Below are 26,656 nucleotides of genomic sequence, written 5' to 3'. Positions count from 1 at the left end.
TATAGCTGCAGTCCTCAGAACATTGGAGGAGGAAAAGAGCAGGGAAAAGACAGTTTCTTACTCATAGATTGTATTTATAAGAGTATGAAAATAACTGAAAGACACAGCACACCTCACTGCCATATTTTAACAGTAATTATAGAATACAGCTTTTTTATCATCTCTCCTAACTATATGTCATGTCAACAGTTCATTTTACTTTCCAAATTACTCTTGATCCTGCAGTTACCTACTTGATTGCTGAAAAAATGATTAACACTGGGAATAGAGAATTGTGAAACCATTATAACAAGAAGTTATTTATACTATCAAAATTAATTTAAACTACTCAGCATCAGTTGGCGTGACCTTTTCATTTTGGGGCTTTGACTCATGCTGCAACCCACGCATAGGGTTTCACAAGTTGAGATAAAACTGTATTAGAAACTGAAGCTCCATCTACAGAGTAACGAAAGACTTGGTTTAAATAATAGAAAGAAATTCTCACATGGTGAGCAGCTACCTCTACTCTTACACAGCTGTCTGAAAGAGGTTATGGTAAATATGGCCTCTCTGACCTCTTGTTATTTGGTGATAAATGACCTGGAAACTATCCACTCTGATTTTAAAACTGTAAAATTATGTTTTATGATCTATTACCTTTGTAACCAGGAAAAAGCCACTCTGTCTCAGAGATCCAAGACCTAACCCATTCTGAAATGTTCTCTTTCTGATACAGCAAAGATTCAGAATTGACTTGTACGTTTTTCCACACTTACTATCAGACAAACTTTGTTTCTGCACATTACACAGATGGTTCCCATAGCCATTAGCATGCTTCAGCACTGCTTGATTTCACCCAGCTGGCCCCATTCCCACAGCATGCACCGGGGTTCCATCTTAAAGCAGGGGCAGCCACAGATAAAGCTATAAATTTGGAAGTGGTTTTACAAGACTGCTTGTTGTTATACACTGTGACTCTTATCTCCTTACCTGGAAGGAAAGAAAATAGACTACCTGAAGTTTCCTGCTGAGTTTTTGCACACAAAACTCACCTGCATAGGTGGCAGCAGACTGCTGTAAGGACTGAAGTTGGCCACGACTACAACCATATTTGTTGGTCATATCTTTTAAGGGAACTTCACTGATCAAATCCAGGAGGGCAAGACTGGTGAAAAATCTAAAGAATAAAAAAAAAAAAAGCATCCTCAGTGATCATCATCCAGGTCACATTAGAGTACTCTGTGAATGGGATAGACAGAGTAGTACTATAGCATAGCACAATAAAGAAACACAGAAGTTGGCTTCCAAATAACACGACACAAACATCTTCTGGCAGTGCGTTCTTGGTACAGAGCACACTGGGCCCATGGTGTCTGTAGATATATCTGACCTAATCAGGTCAGTCAGCAAGAAAACCACTCCCTGAAAACAAAGAACCTATCAATTCTTCAAGCTATAGACTCCTGTCTTTGCACATTCAGATCTGTTTGTGGCTACCTTTTGTGGATGGCCATTTGTCTGTACTGTTTTTCGGTTTTAGCTGTAATTTTGCCTTTTACAGAGCGAGCCAGAAAGCCTTCTTCAATCCCCACCAGCTCAGCCACACGCTTCATTGAGGCAGGCAGCTTCTCCCATAAGCAGAAAAACTGGTACCAATCAATTGTGGTCCAATCCTCATACACTGGGGTGACCTAAGAAAACAAGATAATGCCAAAAACTATTTCGGAGAAACAGAGCAGCTCTCAGTAAACAAAAATGCAGTCTATAGAATGTGGTTGAGGCATCCCACACATAACTCAGAGGCACTGAGTCATAACCACGTACCTTGAAAAAAGTGAAAGATTTTCTAACCTAGTTTTTTAATATTTGTACTGATTAGATATGAGATATGATATGATTCATGTGGGTATTCTAACAATGAAAGAACTTGGAATCTTTGCCAGATCGCTCCATAAATCTGAGCCACTGTAAGATTTTTTAAGTAGTGTTTTTATTCTCTTTTAACAAAAGTGACAGATTATCTATCAGCCTCTTAGAACCACAATAACTACTGCCATAACACCTGATAAAGCAGTAGGGAACACAGGTTTTGCCAGTACTTAGTGTCCTCAAGGTAAGGTTCAATAAGTCTCAACTATTACTTATACTAACAAAAAAAGCTATTCAAAGCTTTCACATACTTTTAGACAGAAAAACAATTATGTTATCATTCAGTCAGCACAGTCAGTTTGAATATACGAGGGTATAACTGGGGCTGTTCAGTCTGGGGAAAAGTAGGCTGAAGGGAGACATTATTGCTCTCTTCCAGTGTCTGAAAGGTGCTGACAGCAAGAGCAGGGCTGGCCTCTTCTCACTGGTGACAGGACGAGGGGAGATGGCCTCAAGTTGCACCAGAGGAAGTTTAGGTTAGCTATCAGGAAAAACTTCTTTATAGAAAGGGTTGTGAAGCACTGGAATAGGCTCCCCATGCAGGTGGTTGAGTCACCATCCCTGGATGTGTTTGAAAACCATTTGGATGTGGTGCTCAGTGACATGATTTAGTGAAAGGTTGTTAGAGTTAGGGTAGTATGGTTAGGCTGTGGTTGGATTTGGTGATCTTTAAGGTCTGTTCCAAACTGAGAAATTCTATGATTCTATGAGGGAAAAGAACATCTCCGTATCTGTATCAACATGCTGCAAGAGAAAAACAAGACATAAAAGGTGGAGACTGTGTTTAAATGTCTGCTATTGGTTGTCTTTTTGCCATTTGTTTTTAAAGAAAACCCTTATCCTAGAGTAATATTTTTGTTTTAATTTAATTTTCTAAAATACAACTTGTTCAAATTCATTTTTGAAAAAGTAATAGACTCAAGCCTGAGAAATTGAAAGCATTATAGTGGATAATTCCCCTGCAACTCATAAGAAACCTGTAAAGAATAACACTTCCATTTAAAAAAAAAAATCTTCAGCCTTGAAAATGAATGAACTTTGCAAGAAAGTGCTTTAGACTGGGTTAATGGAAGCAAATCTCAATAATATTTTGCTTGAGACTGTATTTGATTTAAAATAACATCAGACAACCTGCTGCAACAAGAAAATACAAGATAAAAACAATTTTTTTTAATCATTGACTCTACCTCAGAACATCAACAGAATTCTTTTTTTTTCTTTTTCTTGTTTTAGAGGTACAAACAGGGAAAAATTCACTGTTGCATAGCATAAAACAGATCACTTTGCCTAGCAGGAATAGAACGAAATATTATGTGGTCTTCTAGAACTACAGAATAATGTGTAAATATGGGAAACTAGTAGGTTCTAAATAAATAAATAAATAAATAAATAAATCCATTTCAGTCAGTAACTAGGCTAACGAATACAGCCAAAACATTCCCAACATCCAGCCTCCCCTTGATTCCTACTTCAACAACACCTATAATGCCAAGCAGATTCTTCTCGGCATGAACTCTTTTTTGATTAGTCTGGTAAAGAGAATATACTTTACACTTAAGGAGGCTAAAGACATCTGTCAAATCTGGGGTGATGCTTGAATGACAGGCCTCGTAGCCATGAATTCTAAGATGTTCACTGCAACTCCTCGCTAATCTTGACAGGTTCATGATTTCTTCTCCAAAGGTCTCAAATAGCAGTTTTCAAGTGCACATGCACATAACCCTTGACAAACTCAAAAGATTTAGCACACTCCTTCCTTTCGCCCTGGCAGGATCATCAAGCAAATAAACTCTATCAGAGATAAATGAACCCACAAGCATCCCACTCACAGGACAAAAAAAATCACAGAGTTCTCAGAGACTTTTTGTAGGCAAAATAGATGCTAAACCCTCCAGTGTTTTCTGAGCCTCCCGATTCCAAACACAAATCAAAACCAATTAGTTTAATCATCTTCAAATGTCTCAGAAAAATTGCAAGTATTCCACCTCTAAACCTTACAAACTTCTGACATCTTTAGAAGTCAGGGGTGATAAAAATGGGCTTATATGGATATGCAGCATCAGTCTACACTATGGAAACAGGTTATCTCAGAAGGACTTTTCTCCATCAAGGATTACTCAAGCAAGGTAGGAAAAAAACAAAAACATGTCCATGGAGCCCTGAATTGTTTTCTCTCAATCATTTCTTTCGATTTTGAAGTAAAAGATTCAAAACAGAGAATGAAAAACCTACCAGATAGACAATATGCAGATCATTCTCCAAAACAAAGCTTTTCATAGCTCGCTGTAGGTCAGAAAAAATTTCCATTGCTTCTGTTGGTGAAAGAGAAGATGAAAGAGTAGCAGAGCCAAGATGTGTGGGGTGAAAAATCTTTGCTGTTAAAAATAAATAAATAACACATAAATACACATTTAAGTGTAAGTTTATACCTCACATTCATATTGCAGTGTGCATGGATCTCTCCAAAAATAATGCCTCCTATTTACTTCCATGGAAACTACAACAGATACAAAGAGCACAATTACATCAGCTGATAGAGAAAATTCTCAGCTACAAAAAACTACTTTTACACAGACACCACCACTAGCTGTGCATTTTTGACAGCAATGAACAAGAGCCTGCATGCCATGCTTTAAAATATCTGCAGCAACGGAGGTGACTCACTGTCACTGTTACCACTGCTGAAACCACCACCCACTGCCCCACTGTGCTCACATCCACTGCTTGATCCCCAGAAACATTCAGCAAGCTTTAAGGAATGTCAATGGGTGCCATTTTTTCTGTGTGGAGGAATTCAATGACATGCTTTTGCTTCACACACACTTCCATGTCAGCTGCAATTTTTCAGACTGCTCCTCTGCTGCCCTCTGTCACACGGCAGCAGCATGTAATGGAATAATAGTGGGAAGGTTAAACCTCTACTGCCATGTCACCAACATCTGTCTCTGCCATCACAGGCCAACATAATAAAATAGGAAGCATAACTTTCAGAGCAGGCATCATATTTTACAGATTCTATTAACTTTTTCCAACTGCTTTTTCAAACAGAAATGGAGTACTGCCCCACATTGAAGGCAGGAAATTAGAAACAATAAATTAAGATATTTTCTAGAGCCTACCCTAGGTTTTTTGAGAGGCCAGATCACAAGTTTCGATCCCTCTAACTACTGAGATTAACACTTACGGTAGCTATTTTAACAAAAAGCATCGCAATTCCAGCTGACATTCTGCCTAGGAGTTAATGGACTTTTCTTTCTTGAGACCATCAAGTACATCATCTTTCCTTAATAAAAGACATACAATCAAATTGTAACATGGATTCTATTACTGTAAAGAGTCTCATCTGAAGCCCATCTTAAGAACATTGCCCAAATAAGGAGAAAGTGCAAACTAATGCAACAAACAGTTCTAGTACAGTACTTCACTCTCTCAGAATGTACCAGCTCTTCTTCAGAAAAAATTAAAATTATAGTCTATAATTCATCTGCACAAATCCTGCAGTAAATGTTCACCTTTTTTAAAGATAGCTGAGAAACCTGTAGATTAGAATGTATCAGTCTTAAGGGTGATGTGCAGAGGCCTCCCAAGAACTCATGATGCAAAAATGTTTAAGCAGGTATGAAGACACTTCCTTGAAAGCTAAAATCTTCTTGACACCGTTAAACAAAATAAATGCATCCGACATTTACTCATCTGCAAAAGATACACTGGTTGAAAACTGCTAACTGCAATCACTAGTAAGAAAAAGAATGCAGAACAACAGTGTTACCTTTCTTATCATTGCATTCCAGAATCTGAATGAATTCATTCTCCAGCAGCCATGCTATACAAGCTTCAATAGGTCCTTTCTGCACTTTGTCTTGTTCTTTCTCATTTTCTTGCTTGTTCTCTTTCAAGCTGGATGCAAGAAGAGTGCAAGAGGCATAGGTCTGCACATCATCTGGAGTGCTGGCAACTCCACTCACAATGATCTGTTGAAGGAAATGACTTGCTCATCTTGTCAGAGAAACAGCAGGGTAGAACATCAGATCTGAGAAAAGACTGATCCATCACCTACTCAAATTTTAAAGAACCATTACAAGAGAAGAACATGAGGCAAATTAACTGCCAACCTGTAAGAGTATCTCCTGACAAAAAGTTAGACACTTTATCAAAAAGTGAAGGACTTAATAATAACCTTATCCTAGTATTTTGAAAGTGAACATGAACAGAGTAGCAATTTTGAATTGGGACTAGATATAGGCATTTTGCTTAGATCATATTGCAACATGCATTTATCTATTTATTATTTGTTTTTCACATAACTGTTTTTCCCCTGTGGGTCACTCACCTATGTGCATCTTCCTTGAGACAGAAAGGTATTTCACTAAAAGCTCTCTTTCATGACTTCAGAGGATTTATTTCATGTAATAAAGTGCTCCCACCAGAAAGGAGGACATCTTTAGATAGTTCTTATGTAGAAAAGTAAACTCAAATTTGGAATGGTCTGGTTAAAATTCTATAACCATGGAATCACAAACCAAGCTCTAAGTACAAAAGATGCTTTCATAAAAGATAGTAGGAACAGTACAGCAAAGAAAATCACTCTACTTAAAATGTCTAAGCTCAGTTCAAGCCCAAAATCAACTTTGGAAAAGCAAATAAGCTCATCTATGTGAAAAAAATGAACATTTATTCCTTTTTTAATGAAGTTTCAATGATTTCTGGTAAAAGCAGCAGATAATTTTAGGGCTGATATGGGAAAATCTTTAAGGCTCTACAAATGTTATTTAGCCTTAATCAGTCCAGCAAGCCTCAGGAACTGGTAATATACAAGTATTTCCTATTGAAGACTGACAGATTATGTTACTATGTTTGAAGGTTAAGAATTACACACAATTCTGCCTGCAGTTTGAGTATAAATAATGAAAAAGCCAAGCTTAATATCTTGCTGGAGAATTCTTAACATACAAAACAAAATGCTAAATATTGCAGCAAGCTGGCATATTCAAATAATTTTTTTCTGAAGCTGCTTGGGTTGACAAGGAAGAAACAAAAGAATGTGCACATAAAATATTTGATGGTGTCACAAAATAAACTGGCAGTGCAGGCTGTGTTCTACTTTCTCTCCACATGTCCTGTACCTCAAGTATTGCTCTTTTCATGCTAGAAGCAACACCTTCCCCTTCTCTTCTGAGCAAACAACTGCAAACAGGCTTGAGAGATCCCTGAAGTAGAGCAGTTCCTTTTGATCTTTCTGATGGCTTGCAAACCAAAATGCTCTCACCTATGCAGGAAGAAAAAGAGAAGAAAAAAAACCAAAACATTAATGACATCACTGCATCTCAGTATTGAAATAGCTACATACAGGTCATCGAGGACATTACTGGAATGGAAAGCTGCAGGCACTTTCGAAAAAGCTGTGTAAAAATATTAAAAACCTTTTTGAGGTTTCAAAGAGTGTATGGCCTTTGCTATTTAAGGACTCCGGAGATGCATAATATTTAAGAATTTAAAGCTCAGAGAAGAACAAATTTCAAATTTTCCTTAGGCAGGCTTTATCAAATCAGCTTTTACCATCTCCAGGGATGGGGATTCCATAGATTCTCTGAGCACCTGCTTCACTGTTGAACTACTCTTACTTCTTGTTGTGGAATTGACTGGAACAATGACACACAGTGGCATCATTTTTATTTTTTTTTCTATGTTAAACTGACAGAATTATTAAGTTGAAAGGATCCTTAAAAGTTAGAATAAAACATACAAGCTGCACATCACTTCAGAAGTTTGTGCTGTCAACCAGATTCCATTCTCAGATATCAAAGTAATTCAGAATTCCTTTGAAGTTATTAATCTAACTATGCATTCTCTTAACTTTCATAAATATAAATTTGTATGCACACTGATCTATCCATATATGCACATACATACACAGGCTTATAAAATCTTAAGTATCCTGAATGGCTTCCACTGAAAGTACATCTGAGTATACCTTACCTAACAACATCTAATAAAGAATTTTGAAGTTATCCTGAAAATCTATGAAAGACGAAAAAAAGGTGAGCTCTGAAACAAGAAGTAAAAATAATAAGTTAATGTATTTAGGAGATATTAGTACAGACCACAAGAGGGAAATGCAATGGTCACATAAAGCCAAGGTTTTCTTCAAACAAAACTATTACAGAGAAACTAGGTAACTAGGTCCCTAAGAGACATAGCTTTGCCAATTGTCACAGAATAGATGAATTCTTGTCTCTGACAAAGAAGAGAGCATTAGATTTGGATTAGCTGAGCAATGAATATGTTTTATTATAAGAAGATTTAAGTGCACATAGGCTGAAAACCAAGGTAATTTTGTCAGTTGATATCTTAGTAACATTCTAGGAACATTAAGTTATGGTAAGACTATAGCCACAATACTGCCGCAGTAATAAGCAAATCCAGAGCGAATGAAAACACAACTGCACAGGCACAGAATAAATACTACAAATGCACTGTAGGTTAAGTAACCATATACAACTAAATATAACTAAGTAAATGAACCGAAGGATGAAAGACATGCTTAGAGGATGTCTCTTTGGGATTCACTTATCCTGACAGGTGAAACTTTCGACACGTGTTGACCCTGTAACTTTTGCCATTGTTGAGAGAGGCAACATAACAAACTGCCTGTAAGCATTTTTGTGAAATCATAGCTTATTTTGATTTTAGCAATAAGGAATATCAACTCATTTCATATTTAGGTTATGATGTGACCTAGAATTCTCTAGGATAACTTTGACACCTCAGCATGATAAATATAACAAAAAAATGGATATTCACATTATTTGATAGTCACTCAAAATTTGGGTGGAACCCTTTCTCAAAGTGTTGCTGTGAAATTGAATCCATTAACTGCAACCTAGTAAGTAGTTTGAAAAAATAAAAGAAGCAACTGAGCTTTTTATAAGATTCCCCACTGAACATTTCAGATGAGAATAAAAGTCTTGGCTAGAACCAGATTCAATAAACACTAGACTGTTGGCTAGCCAGGCAAAAAAATACTCTATTAAAAGCAGTTCAAGTTGGTCATTAGGAAAAAATTATTCTCTGAAAGAATGGTTAGGCACCAGAACAAGCTGCCCAGGGAGATGGTGGAGTTATCATCCTTGGAGGTGTTCAACAACATTTAGATGTTGTAATAAGGGACATGGTTTAAGTGGGGAAATCTTGGTGGTAGGTGGAGAGAAGGACCAGATGATGTTGGAGGTCCTTTCCTACCTTCGTGACACTGTGAAAAAAGATTGTATTATGTTTTATACATAATAATGTATTCAACGTATCTCTACCTGTAAGTGGAAAAGAAATAAATGTGTTACCTGGTTTCTAGTTTTGTTTGCCAGTAAAACTTTACCAGTGACTTCCTGGCTAGATTCTCCCCTCTGATTACTACCCTTCACTGACAGTTCTGGCTGGCAGTGACGAATTTGCTGAGAGAAGCCTAAGGGCTATCAAAAGGGACTTCAGAGGATTAGGGTGGTTAGTTTTTGGAGAGGGAGTATAGAGTACAGCTTATCCCTTCAGTGGCAAGGAGGGATACTGAGAGGACCAGAAAAACCCATCTGATAAAAAGTTTAGAGGCTGATACCACCACAGGAATTTGGGGTTTTCTGAACATGGGGCAGTTCACTCAGCACCTGGCCTGATGACTGCAGAAGGGTCTCAAAAAGAGAAACAGATCCTAGCTTAGGAGCTGGCAGAGCTCATTGACAGGACTTTAGGCTAGGTATGAAGAGGGAAGGGGATGAAACAAGGCTCACTAAGAAGTGAGTCTGGGGGAACAATGCCAGGACTGTGGCTGAGGCCAATGGCTCAGCTGAAGTGCATCTACACCAATGTAGGCAGCATGGGAAACAAAGTGGAAGAGCTGGAAACTATTGTGTGGCAGGCAAACTATGACTTAGTTACCATTGCTGAAATATGGTGTGTTTGCTCCTGCAAGTGGAGTACTGCAGTGAATGGCTATAAGCTCTTCAGAAGGATAAGCAAGGAAGAAGGGGCAATGGCTTGGCTCACTATGTTAGAGTACATTTCAGTGTTGTAGTGCTTGGGGCTGGGAATGCTAAGATCCAGCCTCTGTGTGTAAGGATCACAGGGAGGGCAAACAAGGCAGACATCCAGGTGGGGGTCTGTTATAGATTGCCTAACCAAGACAAAGAGACAGTCAAGGCATTCTACAGCTCCTGGCAGAAGTTGCACAATTGCCTGCGGTTGTTCTCGTGGGAGATTTCAACTTCCCTGATATATGCTGGAAATACAATACAGCCCAGAGGAATCAGTCTAGGACATACATATCCAACCCACAGCCTGTAAGCTGCAAGCAGCCCAGCTCAGCCTGCAATGCAGCCCGCTCACTGGCAGCAGGTCTTCCCTGCTTAGCAGGTACCCATCGCTCGTACCAACCAAATGTCAGTGTGCAATCAGCTCTGCCTGGGCTGTAATCAAGACACAGGGACTGCACAGTGCAGTCCATTTTGATACACTGGCTAAACATTGGCTAAACACAGTTCTGTGATCAATTAAGAATACGTGGCCTTGCTTCCCATTTTGATTCACGAATTTGAGAATAGGCTTCAAGATTGTCAATATTAGTAAATTTCTGTTTGCAACTCCATTTTCATTTAACATAAATATTTTACCTGCAAGTTTTAAATGGAATGCATAGAGCTGCAATCAGATATTCAACTCAAACATTTGATCATATCTTTTTCCAGACTTTTGTAAGCCCTAAATTACCAGAGAAAAATATCCCTCAGTTCACAGTCACAACTTATTCATGTCATTGCTTTTTGGCAGTGCATACATTTGTGAACAGCTGTCAAAGGGAAAAGTACAGGAAGAGTAAAACTTCAAGAAAAATCGCCGATGAACACTTTTGAACTCACTAAGAACTGCAACAACTGCCATCAGATTGGAACAGACAGCCCAAGGAAGTGGTGGAGCCACTGTCCCTGGAAGTGTTTAAAGAAAGGGTTGACGTAGTACTTAGAGACGCTATGGTTTAGTGTCCAATATTGGTGGTAGGTGGACAGTTGGACTAGATGATCACAGAGTTCTTCTCCAACCTTCATGATTCTCTGATTCTATACTAATGAACATATTCACTTATTTCACTTTAGGAATTTGACACTTGATGAATGCAAAAATAACCCCATTTCAATTTCTAAAATAATGTTTTTAAATTTGCATCCAATCACATGTCATATTTTCAGCACGGAATTGTTTTCTTCATAGTATCTGGTATGATGTTATGTTTTGCTTCTAGGAGAAAAACTATGTTGATAAACACACCGATGCTCATAGTTACTGCTAAGCAGTGTTGTACAAGAGCCAAGGCCATTCTCTGCGAAGGGCCCAAGGAGCTGGAAGGAAACAGAAGTAGGACAGCTGAGTTAAGAGATATTCCATATTATATACATCAAGTAGAAGGAGTTTAGAAGAAGGTAGGAGTTCATCTCGCTCTTCCATTGCTTAAGGGGCTAGCTGGTCAGGAGATGGTGAGCAATTGCTTTGTATATCAGTTGTTATATACAATATATAAATATGTATGTTATAATCATTATCCTTTTCTCTAGCTTAGTAAATAATTTTATCTCAACCCATGAGTTCTACTTTTTTTTTTTCTTTTTTTTTTTTTTTTTCAGTTCTCTCCCTAATCCCACTGGGAAGGTGGGGAGTGAGCAAATGACTGCGTGGTGCTCAGCCACCTTCCAGGTTAAAGCACAACATCAGGGGGAAAAAAAAACTTCTGAGACAATTCAATACTAATATGTTTGGGAGAGGGGAACCTTCATCCCAGCAGAAATTATCTTTTGTCTGTCAGAAGAATTCTTATGGCACTTTTTTCCAGCTGAAGTTGCTGCCTTCCAGTCTTGTTATTCAGTGGAAGAGTAGCAGCTGGTAATGTAGCTTTATGTTCTCATTCAAAACACCACATGAAATGGGAAAAAATGGTACATTCATGAAGCTCATCATCATAATATCAACTGCTTACTGTGCAAAACAGTCACACCAGAACCGTCTAAAAAGGATACTAATTATTGTAACTTGAAGGGGAAAAAAGAAATAATGTAATTTTACACCTGCCAGCTATTTTCAAATGACAAAGTCTGGAAAATTTCAAAATACAACATGCAGCTGCCTTTTTCTTCAACATAAAGAGATAGCTGATTGAGAAATAGGTCACAAAATGCCATGTTGCTATGCCATTTCAGCAAAAATAGAAAGTTAAATATAAGAACTGTTTGCTTACACAGGGCTCCAGCAAGCACCAATGAAACCATCAGCAGGGCAAATCTCACTTTCTTCTTCTGCTGAACTTCATATTTCAGCAGAAATGGGTTTATGCTGAACTGGATTTATACTCATATAATGCATTTTTTTTCGACTGACATCCAGAAAAAAGTTTCCACCACAAATTAAAATAGCAGGCAGGATTATTTTGTTGAGCATCAATTGGTTTCACTGTTTTCATGAAAACATCTTATCTTTGAACAACTGTCCAAATTTCCCTGTCTCTATGTTGCATTACTACTTTTAACATCCACAAAAAGTATGTTTAGAGGAAGTTTAATAAACTCAAATCAGAACTTCAGACAACAAGAGCAGTTGTGGACTTCCTTAAATTTTAGGCATGTCTATTAGCAGTTTACTTTAAATTTTCTCACTGAAACTGTAAATGTTTTAATGAACTGACCATGTATTTCAGAATTAAGACAAATGCACAGAGCTTTAGAAGATAACAAGAATTCAAAGAAGAAAATACTGCATTCTTAGAATAACTGACATGTAAATACCAAAGTCAACCTCACGCAGTGAAAAGAGTCCTCTGGGAATTACAATTTTTACTCTATTAATACCAAAAAAATTCATCTCAATTAACTTGATCGTACTGAATAGCAAAGAAATTCATCACAATTAGTCACTAATTGCAAAGCACTGCCCTGGATTTAATCAGGTTAACACTGTTCTTAGAGAATGTTAATAAAGCCTCTGCTTACCCTCCGTGTCTACTCCTTTCCTGCCAGCCCTTCCAGCCATCTGTTTGTAAGTGAGAACATCCAGCAGTGTGCCACCAAACATAGGAGTTCGTATAATTACTCTGCGTGCAGGCAAATTCACTCCAGAGGAGAGTGTGGATGTTGCTGCTAGAACTCTAATCATGCCCCGCCGAAAGGCTCCTTCAATGATGTCCCGTTCATCAAACGTAAGACCTGAAGAAGGATGACGTTTTGCAAACCCAGTCATGTAGGGATTGGATTAAAGAGCTAATGTTATTAGTCAAACAAAAGGAAGAATAAACAAACTCAATGAATGTGTGCCATTCATTGCTAGAAACAAGAAATGCAACACTACCTCAGTTAATTTATTTCATAACAGAACTGCAAACAAAATTTCCACAAAGCTTTCTTTGTGGAATAGTTAACTGACAAAAATAGTTATGAAGTAGCTTTCCTAAGGTATTTGTACACATTGTAGCAAGATGAACAATTTACTACATATTTACATGTGTTGCCAAGAAAATAAATAAGGAAAATAAATAAGGAAATGCAATGAAAAAAAGGAAAGTGGCTATAACACACAGCAAGAAATTAGGATTCAGTCATTTGCTGGAATCCTACATCCTGTAATCCTTCCTCATTTCCATTCTAGGTTACAGGTCTAATTTGCATCTTTCTACATTTCCTTGAGAGTTTTAGACCACATTTATTCTTCAGAAGAAAAAATTCATACTCTATAAGCATTTGGAGTTATGTCCCCTATATATTCAATGCCATAAATACTCTTCTATCTTCCACAGTTGATTCTTTCCCTCAGTAAGTCAGCAGGTTACATGTACTCCTGCAGGTAAGAAATAAAAGATCCTGCCAGAAGCCTTGGTGGCACTCTCATTTTATTTTGATTTTCATAGTAAACTTCTTCTATTTACTCATCTCTTTCATTACTACGTTGAGAAAAATTGCTCTGAAATACCATAGCAGCTTTAGGAAGAATCTGAAAATCTATGGGCTGCAAATTGGTTAATTTTTTAGGTATTTCATATAAATTTTTATGTTGCATCTAGAAAGTTGCTGTTAACTAACACAGTAGAGAAGAAATCTATCATATTAGTGAGTTAAGTCTTTGTTCACAATAAAAGAATTTCAAGTTTACCCCTTCCTGTATGTTAAGTCATAAGCTACAGAAAGCTAAAAGAAACTGGTAAATTGCTGGTAACTACAGCAGTAAGAACGCATACGACTTAACTTTTACAGAACTCAAGACCTACATATTCAGAAATACCTGCATGATGAAATGCCACTCCCCACGGTAAGGTACGTTGGAGCACAGAGTCCAGACCTGAGAGAGAGCGCCTCAGCTGATCCAGGACCTCATCTATACCTTCTCTGTCCACAACAACTGGGGAAAGGGATGAGTTTTTTGCAGAACCTTCAGAGAGAAAATATTTTTAGAAAATATTTTTCTACTAAAATTAACTTAACATTAAAGTTATTACAGATACTACTACAGTCTTCGATTAAATACTTTTCTCTTACTTTCTGCCTGTTGCAAACTGTAGAATTCCCTGGCAATGATGTCTGCCAGCTTCTCACACCAATTCTTGGATGGACAGAAAAGCAGGACTGAGTGGCCATCGCAAACAGTCTCGTAGCACAGGCTCACAACATGGTCTTCGTCTCCCTGAATTGAGATAAAATATTTTCAGCTCACTCTGATATTGTACGGGGTCTGTGAATGCTGTCACTGCTCAGCTTTACAGTAGGAATCTTCTATGAAGAATTGGAAAGAGGAGCAAAGAGGAAGGAGCACTGTCCTCTTAGCTTCTGTTTTGTTTAAGGGAGTCTAGGCTCTAGGATGATTATACTGTTGATGATAACCGTAACCGTTCCCTTCTGAGGGAAAACATTCCTCCACAGTAACAAAGAAAGAAGAATTAACAGTTTGGCAGGTTGAACTAAAAGCATGAGGCATAGTAGTCTGAGCATGCCCAAAAAGATGCACGCTGTAAGTGCTGTTGATCAAAGAACGTGGGTATATACATGGATGTGCACAGAAAACCCTACCATTCACACCCTGCCTTTTTGATCACAAGACTGCAGGAGAGTTCCTGCAACAAACTGCTTGGCTTGGCTAAGCCAGGTTGCTTTCCAGAAAGCAGGACATTGGAGAAAAAGGTAGGAGTAAAGAAACAAATAAAAAGCACTGAAATGTAAGCAAAAATACGGGATCAAAGGCAAGAACTGTACATAATTGTCAGAAGTTCAATAAAGATTCATTCAAATTCAGCAGAAGTGGTGAGGGTCATCAAATATTGTCCTGTGCCTCAAAGTGGGCTTGGACAGGCAAGTCTGAAGGTCCAGCACCCAAGAGGATTGCCTGGTCTTATGAAAGAAGCTAACTCCCCTAAAGTGTTGAGTCACAAGCCTAGTTTAGTCCTTACCTTAATTTAGGACCCATCCAAAACAAGTAAATAAAAAAATATCTAAAAGGTTGAAATGTAACATCACATTCTCAGTACAAATACATAAAAATAATGATACTCTTGTCATAAACACTTTATTTATTTTTCCCTTTTTGAGGACCCACCATGCTACTGCTGCTTGCACACAAGAAGGTGTGAGTGCTCTCAAGACATTTCTGACATTTAGCCCACCTTGTCCAATTGCCCCACTAGTATTTACACACAGCAGCTCAAAGGACTGGGAAGAGAATTCACAGTTCAAAGACTCCAAATCTACAAGTAGGAATGGCACATTTCTCACCCATTTTGTTCTTCCAAATCATTATACTCATTATCCATAATTTTTTTTTTTCAGTGCAGAGAAATAGTAAATACTGAAAATAGATTCAGAAGAATTAGAGTGGACACCCACCTTATAATCACTGACAAAACTAGATCATTCAGCAGCTTAACATAAGCAGGTACAATACAGTATTTAAAGAAAATACATTTTCCCAATGATTAATGCAAATTTGTTGGGATATCTAGGAAATCCTCGTCTATAAAAATTAAGTCAATTTCAGGACACAAGGTAGAGGGGTGGCTAAGAGGGAGAACCAAGCTTGTTGTATCTATCAAGTGTTCAGAGACAAGAACTAACTGCTTCAAATCTAACTTCTTCAAGTCAGATTCAAGAAACTTCAAGGAGTTCATGACTGTTTGTTTGGATAATCAGTAACGACAAAAATGTAGTACATTTTTCCCTTAGTGTAAGCATACAATCTATAAAATAAACAACAAAGTTGGGAATATCACCTATTAAAAAAAAACTAAAAACATACCAGTAGCTGTCTTTTTAACTTGAGCTAGAGAAAAAGTCCTATGCCAAAAGCCACTGCTTAGAGTTTTGTTACCTTCAGTTGAAGTTTGGGCTGGAATTCTCGCACCAAATTCATGGAAGAGTCATAAATGTTGTTGCCAATTTTCACCCACTCCTTGAGGGGCACAGGGCGAAAATCTGTACGATACAATTCCGCATCTAACCATGAGGCTAGGAGTCCCAAGTTAGGGAGGGTAGCACTCATGCCTACTACCTGTATTCCTCCAAAACCAGGACTCGTCATCTTTACCTTTCTGGAAGCAGTTAAAGAAATTGAAAGTTAGTTACAAGACAAGCTAGTCTTCTGGAAAAAAGCCTTCAGAAAAAAATGAACCTATTTCCTTCAAGGGTCTAAAGGATAAAGCTATTTTTATAAGCTTCTTGAAAAAGATAGCAGTCACATTATGTTCTTAACAAACACACTGAAAAGATATGCATTCAATACTTTTTATCATTTTGAATCTAAACTTTACGCTTCTTTAAACTGCGTATTTGGAGAAACTGAAAGTAAACAACCATTTCCTTGCAATTAACAAGAGCACTGAAATAAGCAAAGCCCAGTTCCCACTGCAGTGTTTCTACACTTAAATGTCTTAATTAAGATACTTCAATTTGTTTTGATTTCAGGACAAATAACACTAGACTAAGGTCTTCCTAGAGTTTGGAACCAAAGCCCTTACTTCAGCAAAGAAGAAAGCAGCTTCAGTTCTCAGTGTCGATCAATAACTTCCACTGAAGTCAGTGGGAAGTAATGAATTCATAACAGACACGAAAACACAAACTATTAATTTAGATACCCCAAGTGTATATTGTAATTCAGGCTTTTAGACCCACATTATAATTCTGTGGGCTTTTTTTATGCTCCTGAGCCTACATTTTAAATCTACTTGTTTGTACTGTCCATCTACAATACTAGTAATAAATTGAGGCTTTAAAAAACTAAAAATGTCTCATAAGTCAATGTGAGCTCAGAGATGGCCTGAATCTGGCAACCCTGGAAGAGGCAAGATAAAGGAAACAAGACAACCCAAGAGCAAGAGTAAAAAAGCAAGACAGAAATAAGAAGAAGTGGAGAAAAAGACTCTTATCCAAGCTCTTCTAGCATTTCCTAGAACACCACGTATGTTGTCTGTTTTTCCTCCAGAGCAAATTTTTACCATGAAGGATTAAAAAAAAGAAAAAAATCCAGTTCCAAGGCATTCTTTTTGACTGGTGGGAGATAAAAATCCACTGCAGAAATTTGTTTTGCAAAAGCTTTGCTAAGGAGCAACAGCACTGATACTGACAGTAGCCATCAGAGAACATTTCTTTTGGTGCAAAGACACAGATTCATACTTCAGTGGGATATCCAATTAACCATTTAAGAAGCTCTCAAAAGCACTGGTCATTCTGACAATAGGTCAGGTTGGAATGACCTATTAAAAACTTTGAACAAATGGGCTCCCATTAAAAATTAAAAGTACAAAAATAAAACAAAAGGGAAAGGGTTGCATCCTTCCTGACAGCAAGTGGCATGAAGGACCGCTGTCCACTTGGCCATGACAGAGATGAAGGATCTGAGCCACAGTGTTTATATAGCGAAGGCTGAAGTATTGTGTCTTCCTAAGAACATTTCTTGATGTATCTTTTTTTCCCTGACAGATGTTTTCGCCTTCCCAGTTCTTCAATGCAAGGAAGGAAATTGAGAGTGGTCTTACATCTATCCTGCACATGCAAGACAACACAAGGGAAATAAAGTGTCAAAGCCACTCATGCTGATCTTAAGTATAGTGGACTCCAGAATAAGAAAAATGTCAGAAATGCTTCAATCTAGGGCAGTGCTGTATCCTGGAAATTAACAAGGAAAATGCTGTCTAGATGATCCAGCTGGGTGTCAGGTGCCAAAAAAGCAGTTACTCTAGAACTAATGAGGTACTGTAGGCTTACTCTAGAACTAGTATGACTCACAAGACAGGAAGCAGCTATGAAAAGCTGCCAAAATCTGAGTTTCAGTGTGCAGAAAAAACTTCATTTTAACTCTTCTGTCAGCTTAACTAGTAAAGACTAGGAAGTTGAATACAACATTTTTTCCATTTGCCTTTGTCTAGGAAAAATATTACAAAAAAACCTAAGTCAGTTTTGTTATTTTGTGGTTTGGATTGTCTTGTTGTTTGTTTGTTTGTTTGTTTAAATAAACAGGATTAAAAAAAAAAAAGTAAAGGAAAGCTTCACCTTCTTTCTTTTCCTGAGAGAATGACTCCCAAGGTAGCACACAAATTAAAAACCTTGAGGAAAAGAAGTTTTGTCTACAAAAGCAGGACCCTGGAGAGATAATATGATGAGATCTTAATAACCAAAATAGTCCAAGTCGCGTAAAAGCCGTGGAGCTAACCCAAATTTCCAATTACTCAGAGAACAAAATATTTAAGCCACCTGTAATTTGGCATTATAAGGCAAACATCCTGGTCTACCCACCTTTTTGCAGCTTTCTCTGTAATGTATCGAACTTTGGTCAGAAGGAGTTCCAACAGATATCCTCGATGAGAGTCTCCAAGCATATGCAACTCATCCACAACCACCACTCCTAATAATGAGAAGCACTCAGGTTATAACTAATAAACATCCAAACTATTGACAGCTTCAATCCTTTCATATTTCACATGATTAACTGAAATTCCATAGCATTTGAAAGATCAGTAAAAGTACTGGAAAAAATATTGTCTGAGAAACTTTCTGAGTATCAGCATCCGGAGATAACAGGGCAGATTAGGGTCTCCCCAGGGGTAAAATCACAGGATGGCAACATCTCAGCCACTCAGCATACCTTCTGCATACGTCCCAACTTGCCAAAGTTTGCTCCTTTTCTGAGCAGCCAGCAGAGCCACAGGAACTTGGGAGAGGCTGAAGAAAGGCTGTGCAGGTTTTTCGCTGTTGCTCTTTGTTTATTTTTAAAAGGGACAGGTCATACAGGACCTCAGGCTTCATTAGTTCTACTGCTGTGGAAATTTTCTTCTATGGCAGAGCTACGTAATATCTTCCTGGTACAACTATGATAGCAGGAGCTAAAGGGCAAATGTGACCTTATATTATCTACTTCAATGCTATTTTCCTTCTCGTTATTTTCTCCTTCCTACACACGTTCCTTCTTTCTCTGTTTTTTCCTCCCTTTTCTTTCAAGCCACTTAAGTTACAAAAGCACTGCAGACGCTTTTACAAAATCCCACCCAGGCAGTCCCTCTGTCTTCCTCTACTTCTTCTTTTTGGTGCTTTCTTGTAAAATTCCTGACTCACTGATCAAAAAATGCACAATTATTCAGGTACCAGAAGAAGCTGTCCTTGCTTTCCCATACAGCAGTCCAACTAAATTCTTCCAGCAATTCAGACAGGACAGTATAATAAGTCTACCAAACCAAAATTCACACAACCTTTGTGTCAAAAAGCAGCAGATTTTGCTTCCTAAAATGAAATATAGGACACTAGTGGACAAGATCTATAGGACAAAACACAGGCCATGTCGCTATTTTTCTACACGTTCTATACCTTCTATTGCTATTTAGCTATAAAAAAAAAAAAAAAAAAAACACACTAAAGCTGTGTTGTATGCTACCATAGCAGTGTCTATGCTGGTGAGACCTGGCTGTCACACACACATGGTTCCTCCCTCTGAGCAGAACTCAGAATGCATCACAGGGATGACATAGCAGGAGCTATCACATAAATGGTATTTTTCACAAGGCTGTTCTCAGCTTAAAATGGAACTGTAGTCAAGGAAAACTACATCTCCCAGCATTCTATGACATTTTATACTCAGCAATAAGCTCAGGAGTACAAATAGGGCCGTAATTTCATCATTCTGCATTGCTACTGAAATGAGACTACCCACAGTTTCTGCTTTCTGCCTGCAAATTAGGTGCCCCTAGAAGACTGCTGACCAAAAAAAAAGGCCAGAAGTACCTGAGAAATCTCACACAGCAGTATTTTACAATAACTAGACTACTTCAGGCCCAAATTCAGTTCAAAGATCTTAATGACAGGCAGGATTTGATTTTCTTTTTGCTTTCAAATACAAAGAAGCTAGAAATTTTTTTAATCTCAAGTTTAAATTCAGAAACAACTTTGGTAACACAACTGCACATTACAAATCCACTCCCAGATCCTTCTCTATTCTGCTCTCCTAAAAACATCTCTAGCGTCAGTATCAAGACTCTGAACAACAAGAACAGCATTTCCTGTGTATCTAGATCTCTAAAACTGTCATACGTTGTACAGTAATTACCAACATGAAAGTGCTTTTAACTGTTTCATATAGCAAAGAGAGCTCTGCCAGGCAGGGAATTTGAATTTCTCTCAACAGCTTCCAAAGGCAATGTGAGCTATCAGCAGGGGGCTGACATCAACAAAAGGAACAGTTTGAGCTGAAGATGGAATCCGGCCAGAACTGCAGTCATCTCTCAATAACTCATCTCAAAGATAAGACACCCTTGTTACGAAGCAGTCTAAATTTAGAATTAATTAGAAGGCATCATGCAACCTTGCAGTATTAGACAAGTTTACTTGAGGTGATAGTTAAAAGGCACTTTCAGCTCATGCCTGTATTTTGCAATTTTTATGAAGATGTATCTCCAAATAGAAAAAGATGTTGATTTCTTAAAGATTATTTTTTAAATTTGAATTCAAAAATTGCTTTCAAGTAAACAAATAAAGAAAAAAACATTCTTATTTCAGGTGTATAGTTATGCTGGGACACAAGGAAAACAAAGGGTTGCAGCAGAGGTGTTTCCAAATGGTGAAAGAAAAATATCACACTTTAGAGCTATTAGTGCTGGGGACACAATACTGAAACTCAGATTTAGCGTTCACTTCTCTGGTTATACTGCTTTGTGAGAAGAATGTGCCTGAAAAGAGCCATATAACTCCTGGTACTTGGAAGTATATGACACTTCTCATGCACATTCTTCTTACAGAGTACCAAAAACTGTGGTGATGGAATGGAGCTGCCAAAAAAGGAACTTGGCATGTCTCCAGCTTCTGAAAATTGCTAGCATTAAACAATACATTTTAGTACCCTGGTTATGCTTACAAAGCACACAAGTCAACATAAATAAGGATGTTAGAACCATGCTCTTTGCCTCGTGCTGGCAGTGCAGCTTGGAAAACATGGTGACCTATCACCTATCACCAAATAAACCCTACTTAAAACAAACAAACAAAAAAAAAATCTTTTACTGAGTAGCACACTTTGAACCATATATTGAAATCAATAACTGCATGATTATCAGTTCTCTTGCTAGGGAAGAGATGAAGACATGCATTTGAGAACTGAGTCAGATTGCAGCAGCTTCAATTCAAATGATTTAAAAATGCAGCACAGCCATGGTTACCTACTCATCTTCCAGTCTACTGGCAGTATAAAGAGTTCACAGTGATCCAGCCCCTGTTGTCCTGGTATGAATGTTCTATCTCATGATCTCATACTCCTACAAAATCTGAAAGGCTTTATTTCTCTTACTGTCTGTTGTGTTTAAAAAACTATTCTCAAGAATATTAGGACCCCAGATGAACATGGAACAGCAATTTTTTAAGTGGAAGTCTCATATCAGCTTGGTAGTCATTTATTTTTCCTGCTTTTGTACTTCAGAAATAGCAGCCAGCTATGTTACAGGCCAGAGCAAAGACAGGAGGGAGTATTGTATAAAATAAAACTAGGTATAGTTTTTCTGAGCAGACAAGCAAATAGAAGAACAAATTTCTAATTGGTCTAGGAAAACACATCTCTCTCCAAGGGCACATATGGTTCTTCCAGGTTTTATATCTCCTCCCAAGCATTAAATGAGTACCAATATTATCTAGTGGCTGTCAGGGCCATGATGACCCAGAAGTCTATGCTACAAAGACAGAGAGATTTTGAGTATACTACAAGAGAGAAATGTGTGTGCCAAAGCCCTTCTAGTCACCATGCCTACCCAGAGGATCTCTACGTATTCAATATTTAGAACCCAGTGAGCAATTAACTTAATTCCTCCTCTTCCTCAAACTAGCTGAAGATATACCATTGATGGCATATGTACAGTCCTTGTCCCAAACAAACAAAATGTTCTTGGACTTAAATTTCAGAATTTTAACTCAACTTCACTAATTAGAAGACACTTTTTAGTTATGAGAATCGCTGGTTATTGCAAATGATTCCTACCCATGGACTGTCTTTCATAGCAGACAAAATAAAGCTGCAGTTTTACCAATATACTTTCCTGCCACTTGGCTACATAGAATAGCCCAGACTGGATTCCTAAATCCAAATCAGAAATGCTCTGAAAGAAGAAAAAATTTTTTTTCAGATTTACTGTACATCATGTCTGTCAGACAGGGAACTGAGTAAACACAAACTATCTCATGAATTTAGATGCAATCAGATTACGTAAAAAAAAATCTCATCCCCTTGGCAATCAGGCCTTAGCATTTTACCCAGTGAGTCCATTTGGTTTTCTTCTATTAGCCTATTGATTAGACCATTGGCTTTCTCAATGGTGCAGACAGCAACATCCAGCGAGGAGAAACGTCCAGCAGGAGAGATGCTTCCCATGTAGCCTTCGACTCTCACATTCACCTCCTGAAATAGGGCCTGTTTTCCAAAGGATACAGAATGTTGTGCCAAGGTTATAAATCTGAATTCTGACCGACACTTGCTGGAATTACTGAAAGTCTATGCATGCTGCAACCATGATCCCTAACACTTTTAATGCCAACAAATCAAATTAAAACCATAGCTCTGACAGTTACTGCTCCTTATCCCACACTCCACTGTCATTTGTATTTATTCCCAAAGCCAAAGAAGCCAAACAATACATATTGCAGGATAATGTAAATATAACTGAGATGGAGAACACTTTTTCATATGAAAGCGTAACTTACTATTAAGGAAGTTAGAGAGCACACAGTACAACAGTTTATAATTGCAGTTGTACAGAGAAGCTTCACTCTCAAAAAAAAATATGGAGCAAAAGCTAAATGTTGGGCATCAAACACAGAAACATCAAATATCTCAGCTGAAAGTCAAGGAACAGTGACTTCTTTTCTTCCAAGGCACATCATTGTAATGACAAAGCTTTGGCGTACTACGCACATATTAACAAAAGATACAAATATTTTGAAGCAGATGAGTAGGATATCTTATGATTTCAAGTGCGCAGCTAAAACCAAACCACTGGCCCGAAGAATCAGAATATGATATTGATAATTCTCCAGCTTTACAAGATTAAAGAAATAGCACTTTTCTACTATCAGTCTCTACAAAGTAGCTTTTGCACTCAGCTGGTATCTTAACTAGGAAATAATACTAAGTTTAATAAAATCCAAAGTGTCAAACTAATGAAAAAAAAAAAAAAAAGGCCTTCTGATTTCACTATTGCCTTTAGTAATTTTTATGATTTTGACACATTAGCTAATGGAAACAATATTTTACATGAAAATCTTTCCCCCCCAAAAATATCATTCTATCTACACATTCTCTCTGAAACAACTCTGGAATATTTTTTCCCCTCAAATCCATGAAAATCATTTATTTAATAAACATGACTCAACAGCTATAAGCCATACAATCACTATCCTTGCATGCTACTCACCTGCAGATAACATTTCTTCTCTTTGGCCACAGAGACAAAGGGAAGGATGAAAAGAGCTTTCTTACGAGTCTCTAAGACTCGCTTCAAAATGAGCAATTCTGCAACAAGAGTCTTTCCAGCACTGGTAGGAGCTGAAAATAAATGTATATTTTTATTAATTTTTAAAGTAATAGAAAAAAAATATATCAAAGAATCAAACATCTTAAAACTAGCACAAAAAACAATAGGAAGCTTGGGGCAAGACTCTTCAATTTTCTTCTCTACAACTGCTTTTGCAGTTATCCCCACAAATGGGTCAAGAGGTCTGCAGACAATTTCTCTTCTAGTGTCTTTTACTCTGTTTTCACCAAGGCTTGTGCTCTCATTTCTGCTCTGGAAGAAACAGCAGCTTAGATAAGCAAGTGAGAGGTAAGAAATGAAAAAAGCACTACAGTCTCTTGGTTGGAAAGGAGAGCTTAGCCACCTTCTCACTGACCTAGCCCCTCAGTATGCTAACCCAACATCTTCTGGAGCCAAGTAATAAAACTCAAATACAAGCCTCAGAAAAATCATTCTACCCCTCCTCTAAGCTGATCATGTGCTGATTGGGACCAATCTGGGGTAGACATCCCAAATTGTAATTTCCTATGGATTTCTAGCCCACCCATCCCACCTCCCCTTCTATTCCATGCACCCCAACCACATTAAGAATAATTGATGGAAGTATTGAAGGAATTAGATAAAAAATAAAAAAAAATCAGGAGTATTTAAATCTGCCATTGCTGTTATCATTCAGTTCCTGGTTACCTAGTCTGTAATGAAAGAGAGTGTGGACTTCAAATTATCAGTTTCTAAAGGAACTGTAATAGAGAAAATAGAAAATTACTCCCCCCATCTGAAAAGCGGGCCATCAAGCCACATACGTTTTACAGCAACAGGACAGAAAAGTAAATTTTCTCTTAGGGGAGTCTCTCCAGAATAAAGAGAATGTCGACCTTTTATTCTGCCAGTTCAGCAACATTCTGCAGCAGTATGTTCTTGGAATGGCACTGGGAAATTTAGGGGGTTAAATTTAGTTCTGTTATGTTTGCATACCTGAGTAAACCAGGTTCTTCCCTTCCAGAACTTGTCCGAGCATTAGGCACTCTGCTTGCCATTCAAACATCTGTACTACTCCTAGACTGTGATATTTCTCCAAGACTGCCTTAGGAAGACCCCAGCTTGCAAGGAGCAACTTGTCAGCTTGATCTTCAGGAATATTTACCTGTTGATATTGCCCTTTGGAAGGAAAACAAAAACAAGAACAGAAACAGTACTACCCTTGAACATAAGGTCACTTAGGTAATATACCTAAAGGTCAAACTTCTTTACAGCCTCATCATTATGCGGAAAACTTAACAGAACATTAACATGCCTATATTTTTCAATATTTCCCATGCATATTTTATCATTCTTCTCATCTCTTGACATCATCTTTTTAATTTCTCCTCCAATTAGTTTTTTCACAGCCAAATAATTTCTTCGCCAAACTCTCACTCTGATATTTGCTTTTGAGACAGAGTAATCAGGACCAAATACAGACTGGAGCAGAATTTCAGCACTGATTAGGTTAGCAGCATTACAATGTATTTGCCATCTTACCCTTACTCAGACCATTTGCTTTTTAGATTACCGCTGCGGAGCCCTCAGTAGTTCTCACAGATTACAGAACTGCCCAGGCTCTTTCTCACTTCACAGAAAAAAATCTAAATAATGTAAAATCAAAAGGCAGCTCAAGCTACTCTGCACAGTTACATCTGTTTTTCAACACTGATTAGTATCTTCACCACACTGCCAGCTCCTTTAGTTTAATTAAGTTCTTTGCTTCTCATTTCTTGTCTAAATACTTTTGTGCTGGCTACAGATACTGCCTCCTCTACAGTTCTCTCTTTTTCCTAATCATTAAGGAAACTCAAACCTTTTGTCCTTTTCCTCATCTGAGACAGAAAACAGATTTCTGATCCACAGTAATGCCTTCCATGTCTACTTAGTTCCCATAGCAGCACTTTGTGAAAGACATTATCAAATCCACATGAAAAACAAGTAACTGTGTATAATGACACAATTGCACCCATTCTTCCAACACCATATTAAAAAAAGTAATAACCTAAAAAGGGTTTAACACTGTTGTAAAAGAATAAGGGCAAACATGATCAGGAAAATACAGGCTGCTTATGCATGCTAGTATTTACAGATAACAAACAAAAACTGCAGCTACTTTTTTAGGTTAACTCCAATCTAGCTATCAATGGTGCATAACCATTCTCCCCTGCACAATTACATAAAAACTATCACATCTTAGCTCTGAAATAGTTGTTTCACTGTTTATGATCTGGGCACTATGAAATACTAAATAAAACGTTCAGCATATCCAGAGTGAACAACAGTGTGTTACAAGCAAAACAAGTTTCCATGGGGCATTTAGAAGTGGCCAGATTTCTCTACCCTAAAATATCACTAGTATGGCAGAATGAGGGTTCATAATAACTTAAAAAAAAAACAAACCCAAACAAATAGATGTATAATTGGATCTCAAGCTTCTCTCCTAATGCTAACACCAACAAGCTGCCTATGAAAGACTGCACAGGTAAAGGATGACATGGCTCTAGTGTTGGAAGAATTCCTTTAGATTAACACTGAATGCGAGTTTGAAAACTCGTGCCTTAGGAAGCTTCAAATTTAAAGTTTACATGCGTAGGTATAATACTGCATCAACCTTTTTTTACCTACTAGAAAAACGCTACGAGAGAATAAAAAGCAGGATGATGCACGATAACCAGAAACGTGATG

At 37.7% G+C, this 26,656-nt stretch overlaps 1 protein-coding gene across 2 annotated transcripts in view; it reads right to left on the bottom strand.

The window, feature by feature from the left end:
• Positions 1–26,656, bottom strand: part of POLQ (DNA polymerase theta) — a 56,121-nt gene that overhangs the window by 28,851 nt on the left and 614 nt on the right. For both annotated transcript variants that reach the window (XR_007376230.1, XM_048941416.1), the window contains exons 2-14: positions 24,923–25,105; positions 23,849–23,979; positions 22,692–22,848; positions 18,705–18,813; positions 16,285–16,504; positions 14,466–14,610; positions 14,212–14,358; positions 12,930–13,142; positions 7,035–7,177; positions 5,681–5,882; positions 4,144–4,286; positions 1,480–1,673; positions 1,035–1,159 (exon numbers count right to left, since the gene is read on the bottom strand). Coding sequence is in view for 1 of the 2 variants with exons in the window: in XM_048941416.1 (XP_048797373.1) it covers positions 1,035–1,159; positions 1,480–1,673; positions 4,144–4,286; positions 5,681–5,882; positions 7,035–7,177; positions 12,930–13,142; positions 14,212–14,358; positions 14,466–14,610; positions 16,285–16,504; positions 18,705–18,813; positions 22,692–22,848; positions 23,849–23,979; positions 24,923–25,105 (2,112 nt within the window). In the remaining variant the exon portion in view is untranslated. The remainder of the gene's footprint in view (positions 1–1,034; positions 1,160–1,479; positions 1,674–4,143; positions 4,287–5,680; positions 5,883–7,034; positions 7,178–12,929; positions 13,143–14,211; positions 14,359–14,465; positions 14,611–16,284; positions 16,505–18,704; positions 18,814–22,691; positions 22,849–23,848; positions 23,980–24,922; positions 25,106–26,656) is intronic.

The sequence above is a fragment of the Lagopus muta genome, chromosome 1 (assembly GCF_023343835.1).
Source record: "Lagopus muta isolate bLagMut1 chromosome 1, bLagMut1 primary, whole genome shotgun sequence".
NCBI lineage: Eukaryota > Metazoa > Chordata > Aves > Galliformes > Phasianidae > Lagopus > Lagopus muta.
Note: the sequence above shows the minus strand (reverse complement) of the source record. Positions and strands in the feature narration are given on the sequence as shown.